The 12,500-nt window shown below is 33.6% G+C and overlaps 1 protein-coding gene across 1 annotated transcript in view; it reads left to right on the top strand.

Annotated features, from left to right (window-relative positions):
* The window catches only part of LOC125044879 (golgin subfamily A member 4-like), an 87,908-nt gene that overhangs the window by 22,808 nt on the left and 52,600 nt on the right, over positions 1 to 12,500 (top strand). The window contains exons 7-11 of the mRNA XM_047641843.1: positions 3,330 to 3,426; positions 5,349 to 5,465; positions 8,041 to 8,157; positions 8,718 to 9,027; positions 10,672 to 10,704. Coding sequence (XP_047497799.1) covers positions 3,330 to 3,426; positions 5,349 to 5,465; positions 8,041 to 8,157; positions 8,718 to 9,027; positions 10,672 to 10,704 — 674 coding nt within the window. The remainder of the gene's footprint in view (positions 1 to 3,329; positions 3,427 to 5,348; positions 5,466 to 8,040; positions 8,158 to 8,717; positions 9,028 to 10,671; positions 10,705 to 12,500) is intronic.

Raw genomic sequence — 12,500 nt, 5'->3', positions numbered from 1 at the left:
ATCATTAAATATCTTTGTACTACCTCAGTCTTATGTCTCATTTATATAGTGTAATTGTATGCATGAAATTTAAAGTTGATTGAAACCAATTATGGTGAGAAGAAAAATTAAATTGTCTTTATTATATGCCAAATATATTACTTCATGTACCTTTGCTATTATGATATTGATGGTAATATATCTTCATTGGTTAGAGAAATATTAGATAACTGAATATGTTAGGTGTTAGAAGAAAGGATTCACTTAGTTGGATAATTTCTTTTTTTTATAGAAAAGTTTTTTTTAAATGTTATAGAGACTTAGTAGTACATCAATGTATTTTATGCCAGAATCAATTATTTATTCTGCTATAATTTTCAGTTTTTGTAATATTGTGTAATTTAATATTGTAACATTTTTTTAATGATAAATAATAGATATATATCCTAAAGAAATCCAACATTGTTAAAATACAGTAAATAACATGAATATTCTTTTTGAAAAAAGCTGGTTGCACTGTCCACTCATATTAATGCTTTGTGTTGGCATATCATGACACATGGGCCATAATATGTCCACTGCGATTATATCTTATTAATTGACCCATTAGTTATGAAGTACTTGTGAAGCCACAATTACTTCATCACTAATGGGTCAATAGCTAGCACTACTATCTCATTTGTTTACCCTTTTCCTTGATTCTTATTTATTTTTGTATTGTTATTAGTATTTTGTTAGCATTATATATAACCATACTGTTAGTAATATTAATAACAGTATTGATATTGATATCATTAGAAAAATATCCTAAAAATTCAAGGAATGCAGAAATCTATTCAGGTCACCCTATTGCCTACTTTTTGACTAATCTCATGCCATCGTAGTGATATAAAATTCATAAAAAATGTAGTTAAGTGTTAACCCTATGATGCAGCTTTTATCAACAAAATGCTGAGCCTTGCAATGGGCACCATTTACTTTTTGCTGCACTTTGTGCACAGTTCACCACTTAACCCGTTACTGCTGGGTTATGTGTATCTGCTGGGTACGGCTATACGTGAGGTGATGCACTAGAGTGTGTCGAGCAGGAAGTTCTGCTACATTTAGTGGACTGCTATTTCCAGTGGCAGGATGGTTGACTGAAATCACTGGAGTCAATGATGCTGAGAGATTTCTAATACCATCACTGATGGATTTAGAGAAGTATGGGAAACAAGTTTTTTGTGCTATCTACAATTTTGGATGTGGCATGGATGATATATCAATATTTTTTATTTTGATTTAGAAATTTTTAGACTTTAAGAGGGATGTACCTACCCAGTGACAATTAGGACCAACAAAGTAGATAACTATTTAGTGAATATATTGTTGAGCAGGCACCACTGTGTGGCATGGATACTTACTGTCTGGCATATGGGCTTGGTGTGTCATGACAAGCAAAATGCCTTCCTTGAATGGGTTAAAGTTATAACAGAAATCTGCATTCAGAAAGGAGTCATTTGAAGCATAAGAAAAATTGGTGATTAATTGCCATTATATTATAGTATTTCTCCTGTGACCAGTGGATTAACATATTATTTATTTAAGATAGATGTGGTATCATAAGTTTTGGAAATGGGGAAAGACACATAAACTGTAATGATATAGCAGGTGACTTTAAAATATCCCAAGTGATTCAACCAAAGAATTAGTTCAGCTGTATCTACAGCAATGGTCACACAAGTTGCACATGGCTGGGGATCACTGGATAGGCATGTTGAGTGTGTGGTTAGTTACAGGCAGAGGATTGATCACACCATATACAGTGTTCCCCTGAAGAGAACCATCATAAAGAAAAGACCAAAGTGTCTACAATGACCTCCTGGATGAATTATGATCAAGGGTAGTCTTGAATTCTATGAGTATTATTGCATATTGATTGAACATTTCAAGAAAGAAGACACAAAACTTTTAGAAAAGAAATTCCACTTTTTTTTTTAGTAATGATCACACTACAGTGCCAGCTACCATGATACCCCATATTTCAACAGAAATAGAAAATCTAAAATAAATTTTATAATGATATATACTGCTATTAGTGCAGCCAGGGATGTAAAAGAGACCAGATTGATTAAAACTAAAGTTGGGAGGAAGCAAAAGCTGTAACTGAAATCAAGTAAGATATAATTAATTGTGGATCGTGACAGCCTTCCAGATGTATGATTATACAATGTCCAGAGTAAAGTTTCTTGTAGATTTCATCCATTATTATTAATTTTAACTTTCTACTGTCATGATATTTATTGCTGGTATTCCATAGTTATTCTCTGGGTTTCATTTTGTCAATCAGGGATGTAAATAATTTCCAAAATGAGCTCCATGTCATAAGCGTATCAGAATGGGTGTGTGCTTGTATTTGTTCAAATGAACATTTGTCTGGATAATCCTTAACCTCTTGGTGACGGGTGAAGAAAATAAAAAATAAACTATGCTCTGGCCATCAGTGGCAATGCACTGACTTTGAGCATGGGAGTTTGGTACATCAAGCCGAACCACCGGCTCATAGCGCTGTGGCGTATGGCCGCACGCCACAGATCGAGCGGTTTGTTATAATGCCTCACAGTGTGACCCATCGAGAAGGGGTTAAAATCTTAGTAAGACACTATTGATAGTTGTAATATAAATTACTCATTTTTATTGTTTAATTTTGACTAATATGACATAGTAATCAACATTTAGATGATCAAGTAATAAGCTTCCTAGTAATGAAACTACAGTTTTTGTTTTGGCATCATCTCTCCCCCTGTAGCTGGGGGAGAGATGTAGCTTGCTCGGTGCTGCACTAGGGGGATTTTCATCTCAGTGTCCCTCATAGCTATGGAAGTATCCTGCTCTGTGAGGGCATCCCTGGACAGACAAGACTAATGTGACTGCCCTTTAACATAACATGCAAATACTGATCAACCTGTTGTGTGCCCTAAACAGTTGTTTGCTCATTTAGACTTGGTTATTGCCATTCAGGGGCAGCAGCTCATCAAAAGTAGTTTTGCTAAGCCAGGACAAAACCTTTTAGCTGTCTAAAAACTACATCTAATAACAACTTGTGAGGTGTGAAATGGTTTGTAAACAAATGGTCATGAGAGTCCATTTTGTTATGTCTTGTACATGTAATCTTTATGGCACCATGTGTAACTCATTATGCCAGATGAGGTCTGTCCTGTAATGAATGAAATTGGACAATAATTGGTTCAGCAGACATCACTTCTTATCTGACATGGTATCACTACAGTATAATGATTATGTTGGTATAATTATCTGTGATTGAAGATTCTTATTGACATTGTAATTAATGCAATATTTTTCTGATTTAGGTACTCTGATTTGGCCCGAGCCTACAAAGAGAAGGAGAAAGAATCAGACAAGCTAAGAGATATATTAACTAAAACTCAGGATAAAGCTCTGCGAAAAGTAAGTTAGCTAAATGAAAAATAGATGTAATTAAGAATGCATTTTTTTAGTTAGTATTCAGATGTATGACATTAACAGAGTAGATTAGTAGTTTTTTTTATATTTTTTTATATTTAATAGCATAGATAACAATGTAATTTTGTTTGTATTCCAGTAAGTGTTGAGGTACTAGTGTCTGTGTGTGAATGCTGTTCATTGTGACAAAAGTAGAAAAGGCATGACTGAGGCTGCGTGTCTTTACAGCACAGGAGATGTAGTTGACTGGTTTCAATTATATCTTTATCAGAAATATATGTTTTTTTTTTGTTTTGTTTTTTGTATGTGAGGATGAATGTAGATATTCGTGGGCTTGTTTGTATGTGAGGAAGGGTGTTGGTAGCAGACTATGTTTATAAATGGGGAAGAGGTAAAAAGTGGTGTACGTTTGATTGTATGTTAGGAAAAGTTTTGACAGCAGTGTGTATACTTATACCTAAGTATATCTAACCTTTTGAATTTGTATTAGTAAAGCCTGAATATCTGCCATTCCCTGTTGATATATAGGCCACTTTTTGAATTGACTGTTAATACACAGATTTTATGTTAACTGATTCACTGTGGATGGTTAAACAGCTAGACTTGTTATCACACATTGTGTTTGCATGAACCAGACTGACTTGTTGGTGTTATTAAGATCATCTGCAGACATGCATAAGTAAGCCCATCTATACCACTTGTAAAAAGATAAACCTGTAAAGTTGTGAGGTGATTTTTTTCCCACTTGTACAGCATAAGAGGTGATAATTTATTTGTTGCTTAAAAAAGAAAAGAAAAAAGGAATATAGGAAAAAGTTGCCTGTATTTTTCTCTTTTCAACATTTGAATATAAGCCGCAACAGCTTTGTGCTCTTTCTAGCATAAAGAACTTTTAAATCAGCTATATACTCCTGTTGTTTAAAGAAATCGAAATTGTAAAAAAGTTATTTGAAGTTTGGGCATTTTCTGAGTTGTTATTGTTACTGTTATTATTATTATGATAAAAAAATAATGATTATAATCATAGACTTTCATTTTTTTTCACTGCAAATCTAAACGAAAACCCTGAAAACACGCTTTACATGTGGGCTACCATTTTGATATGCAGCGTCGCCATACATTAGCTACTGTCAATAGATGTGATAAAATCCCCATGGCACGAAGATTGCTCAGTGTGCTGAAGAGTCATTTTGTGGCTCTTGGGTTATTTTTTTGGTGGTACTTTTGGAAATCAATTGGTTTTAAATTAGTGGTAGATGGTGGAAATTTTAGTTGGCAATTTTTTCGACAAAAAGTACATTTGGTCAGGTAACCTGAACCAAAAGTATTTTTCGTTTTTTTTTGCCTCATGATAAATTGCCATATGAACTTGTAGAATGTTTATGAACCTGAAGAGTGGAAACCCAGGAATGCATAATTTTGTTATCCCGTAAATCAAATGTGTTTTCTATGGAATTATGTGTATGAAAGAGCCCTTAACTCAGTTTCACCTATGTGAGCCCATATCCTCCCAGATGGTCTCCTAAGCACATATTGGAAGTTTATCCATCCCCTTGTCTTTCATCACCAAACATAAGACAAATTTGAATGCTTGGGTCAGCTACTGCCAGCTGTATATCCTCAAAGTAGCATGTGGTTGACATAAAACTTGCAGTAAAAAACAAATGCCATCTGCATTGCAGTCAATAGTCAGCTCTGGCATAGCTACATACCATCTGCAGTGAATGGGTGAAAGACTGATAATTTTACTGTTAGTATTTAGATGTGATGAGATAGTTACAGGAATGTGAATTTTACAACTAACTGGCAAGATTAATAATATGGTAACCTTTGCCACAGGCAAAAATGTGATAGTCTAGTGTTTTATTATGTATGTGTGTGACTAACCAAGTTTATGGTTTGTTTAGGTGAGTGAACTAAAAGAACAGTGTACACTAGAACAGCAAGCTAAGGCTCACCTTGAGCAAGAGCTAAGGAGTGACCTAGAGGAGAAAGACCATAAAATCATGGCTCTGCAGACCAAGGTATGTATCTTTGCAATGTCTCAGGTGTAGGGGGCATCATCTACCTGTTAGCACTGGCTGCTCGGTATTGCACTCACTACTTGTCTTGTGTGAATATTAAGTTGTGTATAGGATTTGTCTGGTTTTGCTATTTAAAGCTTTCTTTGTTAACAGAAATTAATGTCAAAAAGCTTTACTGTTAGCTGAACTGTAGTAATGGTATTGCTATGGTTTGATGCCAAATGCAAGACAAACTGTGGCTTTACCAGGTTGCCTTAAAAAGCAAATAATCTGCCACTTTAGTTAGGGGGTGTTTACTTGATATGTTTAACAGTGCCTTGCTGTTTCCTTAACAGTACTTGTACTTGTATTTGCAGAATAATATGGGGTTAGGTGGAAACTGTGGTATTGTACATAGGAATTAGATGTGCATGTTTGGTATACATATTGGATACCCTTGCATGGCCTGTATTGTATAAAGTAGATACTGTACGTAATGTAACCAGGTCTCAGATCACCAAGGAACAAGAAGTTAGTGAAGGAAGAGATAGTGAATAAGGTGGGTTGAAAATGGGCATGAGGATAACCTAGTTGGGTTAGAGTCAAGCACCAAGTTTAATAGATTAACCTAGTAAGGATTGGGATGAAGTCATATAAACAAGAGAACAGGCAAGATTGAAAATTATAGGTAATAAAGGGTAATGGCTCTTTTAGAACAAAGAATCACCAGTTTATCACACATTCCTACTATTAGCTTCCCTTGTAATACTGTACATATCAATAATGGCTTGATAACATAACCATTTGTGTTGCACCATAAAGTAATCAATGAGAAGTCAGTCTTTAAATGTAATAGCAGTTGGTAATAAATACCCTCATCAGACAGCATGAATTAGACATAGAGTTAACTGAAGCTCCATATGCATGAGCTGCCTACCTGTAAATCACTTTTTAAGGATGTGCTTTATTTGATCTTTGTATAATTGTTGATACAACTTTTAGACATCAGACTAGCAAGTCCACTAACTGTTTTAGGAAATTGATTTAGTAATATTTTTCACATTACTTCAGTGTGGCCTTCTGGAGATATATGTATTATATAACATGTTTGTTAAGTATAATATTTACAGTTGATTAATGTTATATATTTTCTTTAATAATATTAAAATGTCAGCTTTGTCAATACTGTTTACAGCATTGTAGCCATTTTTCCCTTTGTAGAAAATGTATGACAATATCAGAAGATTAAGAGCAATACATTTTAAGAGGTACTTTAGAACTTGGATGAAAGGATTGATTTGTGGGGGACTGAAATGTTAAACTTCAGAAAAATGTATATATAACAAATTTATTTCTGAGCCATCCTTTAAAGTACTGATATTTTGAAATATTGGTATGATTTTTCTACTGTGATTTCGTAGACAGAAAATAGTAATATGTGTTTTTTCACAATAGAAGGCTATGATATATATGGATTACACTTTACTTTGTGCATGTTGACATTTTAAAATACTGAAAAGAGAATAACCTGGTAAACCAAATGTTAGATAGTTATAAACTTGTTGTATAATAAATCTTGTGAATGAAATATTTTTATAGAAAGAACTTCATGAATAAATCTAGAGAATTTGTCTTTTATCGTGACATGTTGCAGGTAAAGGATTATAATACTGCTAAATCTTCCCGGGTTGAGAATTCATTAAGAAATGATAGATACTCAGAGGTAGTAAGTTTTGGATTCATGAAAATTAGAAAGGTATTTGCTATTATAATTTAGTAATACCTCTCAATAACTTGTAGTAATATGGACAGTCATGAAAGATTGGCTCAATCTTGATATTCACCCACTTTATATTTATTTTCAAATATTGAGAAGTCATTGATGTACATTGGAAAGGGTTCACTGAAAGAAAGAGTTAAACAGTAACTTGGAATCAAACTTTCAAACTTGTAAGATATAATGTCAGACTTCTCCCTTACCCTTTCTCAGTATTACTTTTTTCACTCTCTCTATTCTTCCTTGTACTCTAGTTCACCATTCCTAAGATTGGAATAGATATTTTTGATCATAGCCTTCTCTGACAATTGTCTTCAGAAATGCATCACTGTAAATTGTGTGACAGGGCTATTGGTATAAGGATTTACTTCATTCAGGTACTGTCCACTAGGCTCTTTTTATGAATTTTGATGTAGAAATTCAGAAATCTGTTTCACAGAGTTAAAAAAAAATCTGATATTGAAAGATGTTTTGAATATATATTTACCTGTAATTGGATATTTGCAATCAAGGGAAAGTTTAGATACTTTTAATTTTTTTCGTAGAAGGAAAGTGTATTTGTAGCATAAAAAGGTGCTCAGGAAAGGGGTGATTTTTCAGATTACTAACATATTGGATCCAATGTTTACCATTAACCTTTTGTTAGATAAGATTGTGATTTAGCTGGGATGCATGTCTGATTGCCATGATATTTTTGAGGTGAAGCTTCCTTGTGGGCCAGGTAAGGCTAGTAATTCTCTGATTCTTGGAGAGGAAATGGGAGAAATGGGGAAAGGAGAGAAATAGGGGGGTCTAAGGGTTCACTGTGGCTGTTTGTAGGTGAGTGGACTACGGGAACAGTGCATCCTTCAGCAACAGGCCAAAGCCCACCTAGAAGAAGAGCTAAACACGGACCTTGAGGAACGAGAACTCAAGATAGCCGCACTCCTGACCAAGGTGTGTCTTGTAGGAGCTTGTAGTTCTTAGGTTTTGTGGATTGTAGTAATCTAGTCCTTTTGTATCTGCTTTGAAAACTGATGTATGAAGTTTTGTTGCCTTTTTGTGTGTGATTTTGGATGTAATGATAATTTATTATGTATTGTTGAATCTAATGATCAGATTTTTCTGGGGTGTCCATTTCAGACATAAATAATTGCTTTTGATCTTGCAAATAGTACATATGATTAAAGGTCATGATTTATTTGTAAAAACTATATTAAATGAAGCTTCTTATTATTTTTTTTGCCATTTTTTAGGAGCTTAGAGTCTTTGGTCTTTGTCTAGATTTTGCTTTTTCACAGTCTGTATTTTGCAATTTTGAAAATTTATTATTATTGCTATTTTATGTCTGCTTTGTATAGTATGTTATTCACAGTTTGTAATCACCATAATAATGGAGTGTGGGATCCACAACCTCTTCAAGATTATCTTGAAATTTGATGTAGATAAACCGTAACTTGAATGGTGAAGCCAGTGTGTTAGTTTGTTAGTTTGTTCACATGACATTGTTCTCACAGGTAAAGATCCTCCAGGAGGGTGTTGTAGCAGGGGATATTGGCAGTACAGATGCACACAGCCAAACCTCAAATGACAATCACTCGTGTGGCAGCCAGCGGGATGAGCGGCTAGTCAAGAGCCAAGACGATACTGATAATGTTTCAGCTGGTGACAACTCTTCTGGAGTGGAGAGTGTGTCAACAGCTGAGAGTGCTTCCATGACAGATAACAATTCCATGGCAGATAATGTATCTGTGGCATCTCATGGTTCAGCCTCCACAGCAGTTACTGCAAATGCTGAAGCTGATGAACTGATAGAAAAACTAAAAGGTATGTTTTTTTCCTTTGTTAGTGAGTAAATATAATAGGTCATTCATGTACACATTGATGAATGATGTTAGATATTCAGACGTTTTAGTTGATTATTAAGTTACTACTTTGTTGGCATAGTGGAGAATAGGGCATTTGGACAGGGAGACTTTCAGGAGACAGAAGGGTTGATGTAATAGTGAAGACATTGGTAGAAGGAGCCACAGGAACAGAAAAGGGAAGAGAAACACCAATCAGCAGAGATAAGATGTAATGGGTACATGTAATTGGAGAGCATTTTTCAGAACTGAAGAAGTCATAAGTATGATCTGGAATACCTGGGACAGAATCTGGAGTGCTCTTCTTGCCAAATTGTGTGGATAGTATGTGTCCACCTTCCTTGACAAAGATATTGTTTAATCCAAATCTAACATGGTATTTGCTTTATGAATGTCCCAGTTTTAGAGAGTAAAATGGGGACCTTTTTCATGCTTTGTTTATATTAGTTGTTCAGATTAAAATATTTATTCAGAGAATTTATTGGGAATTGATAAAAGACTGTAGTGGTGAATGCTGTATAGTTGGTTTATATTATGTACAAACAGTCTTCTCTGCTATAGAATCCATTCAGTTGTGTATTTGTTATCGCTGATAACTTATTTTCATTTTTTCTGTTTTGCATTAGGATTAATATAAACTACAGCATACTAAAGATTTACTGAAAAAAGACATGGTCTTATTTTGCAATGGATAATAGGTTTTATTAGAGCAGTGCCAATTAGGGTAGTTTTTTTTTTTTTTTTTTTTTTTTTTTTTTTTTTTTTTTTATAAAACTGGAATTATCTTGGGGATTATGGACATAAAGCACATTGAAATTGTGTAGATAGTCCCCATAGTATTTTAGGTGAAATAGATGACATGTTTTATCTAGATGTACCATTGGGGGTTATGTGTTGAGGTTTTATCAGTGTTCAGCAGCAAAAAATTTGATTTAAGTTTCATTTTATTTAGTAATATTTAACTAATTAAGGAAAGAGTTTTTCTAACTGCATATCAGAACACCCTAATTCTTTAAATAAATTTCAGAATGCTAAAGTTTAGACATGTACTGCTATTTGTGTACATCATTTTATATAGGCTATTTTGTTTTAATATGAAATGGGATACAAGAACTATATGGTTAGTCAGGAGAGGTTACAATAAATGCAGAACTTACCAGTTCTCAGATGTATGATATGCTTGAAAGTGAATTTTAAAAATATTCATACAAAGTGTGTATAGAAATATAGGAGTTGGTTGGTAGATATAATGTATGTTCATCAGTGTATTGATTAATTTTAAATGTTCTTTTTTCTGTCACCATATATTTACATAATAGATGTAAAAGTGTGAAAAATGTATAGGTCTGTAACATGGAACCCACAAAAGTCCTTGCAAGAAGAAAAGAATGTCTTTACATATTGCATGTATATTCCTTCTTTATGAATGTGTTTTGTTAGACTTGCAGTGAAAGTAAGCTTTGTTTTGATTTTTATTTGATTTGATTTCTTATATTTTTTCTGTTTTGTGTAAAATTGGAAGAATATCCGTCAAATTAATGTAGTATGTTTTTTTTTTGACTTGTGTAACAGTAAATGCTCCTCTTCACAAAAATATTTATTTCAGCCACAGTGGAAGAGGGAGAGAGAGAAGAAACAAGTGAGTAGTGTTAAGACAGAGAGTAAGGTGTGGGCTGTAAAGTTAAATCGTTAGTTCTTTGCTGGATATATGCTCTGGCTGGCAGGAGCTTTTTTATCTGTTCTGATGATATGCAGGATACATAAGGACCATGTACAATATTGGATTAGTGGGAAAAAATGAGGATCTTGGAGAAAAATATGGTGTACTTATAATTGTCTAAAGAATTTTTTCACTGGTGAGCTGTTATAGGAGGCCAATAGAGCTGAAGAAACTTTTCCTACAACTTTACTTTATGCTGAAAAATAACCCTGTAACATGAAAGTTGCTAGTTTTTAGACATTTACCAACAAGCACAAAAACTCATTTTAATAAGAAAATGACATGATGGGAGGAATGAGCTATCAAAAAATTATGCAGCTGTAGATTTAACATGACCAGAAGGTCAAGCATTATATCTCAATCCAGTTACTTAATATGTAACAAATGTAACAAGTGGAAGCATTATATACAATTTTATATTGCTGTACATCACAGTAGTAATATCAATATGATTATCCCAGCATATGTTGTAAAAAAAAGTCTTTGATACCAATACTACTCAGTTATGGCAGCCTTGAGAGTGAGGAAAAGTATGGCTCTTTTCAGAAAAAATGTATGATGCATCAACCATACTTCTTATTTGCTAAGAGGAAACCAAGTACATGTTATTTTGCATATTGAAGTTGTCTTGTCTTTCAAAAATATGCATGCATACTTTCCAAAATTCAATATTTGCCTGGACTGCTGGTCACAGTAGTTCTGACTTTTTCCAGTAAAGCACATATATTACTAAATAGATATTCTTTATGTATTTAAAGCTTTTTGTCAAATGTAAGCCAAATGACACTGGATGATAAGATCAGAATTTAAATACCATGCTTTGATTTTTTTATTTTGAAATTCAGTTCTTTAATACAGAAATTATTTAACGTGCTTGTAGATTCAAAAACTGATATGGCATCATTGCATCAATGATGCCCTTTATGTAACACCAATCCATTAGCTATCTAGTTACTAGAAATAATTTGGCCTACAATTCCCCCATGCTTGGTGCTTGAAAAAGATTGTGAAAAATGCCATATCATGAAGAAAAGCAGGAACAACTTAGCTTTTTGATTGCAAAATTCTTAGCAGTCACATTCTGGGAATTATGTACTTCTGGTTCTTCTTATTTGTATTTCTTTAATTTCAATATTTACTGTACAGATACAAATTTTCCAAGAGATGTGTATGCTTTTAAAAAGTATTAAGGCATAGGTTATATATTGTAACAGTGTTGAACATGGTTACTTATGTATAGCTTGTGATTCAGAGGGCTACAGATGTTTTACAAATTGCATATTATTTCAAAGGATTAATTAAATTTAATTTGGTTCACTTTTGAATGGAGAAGGAAAAAAGAGAAAGAGCATTGAACTAACGACTTTACCTTACTCTGGTGCACCCAAGGGACATGGCTTCTAATATTTTCATTTGGTTGGTGTTTTTTTTCCTTGTTTGTTGGTTTGGGAAAGATGATTTCTCCTATTTTATATACATAGATATGTATATGTCTTACTTCTGTGCACCCTTGGCTTTTGGTTATATATCTAATCCATGGGTTATTGCCGAATTCTCTCCCACCACGATTAACCTGAGCACTGGCTATTGCAGCAAACTGTTGGTTGTGGGAATGGATGTGAAAGATGCTTAATACTTCATTAATACATCCATGTTGATTAATTTATGGTGATCTGAAATATAATAAAAAAAAGTGAATTTCATTACAAATACAC

Source organism: Penaeus chinensis, chromosome 36 (assembly GCF_019202785.1).
Source record: "Penaeus chinensis breed Huanghai No. 1 chromosome 36, ASM1920278v2, whole genome shotgun sequence".
NCBI classification, from domain to species: domain Eukaryota; kingdom Metazoa; phylum Arthropoda; class Malacostraca; order Decapoda; family Penaeidae; genus Penaeus; species Penaeus chinensis.
This window is presented reverse-complemented; position numbering and strand designations above follow the sequence as displayed.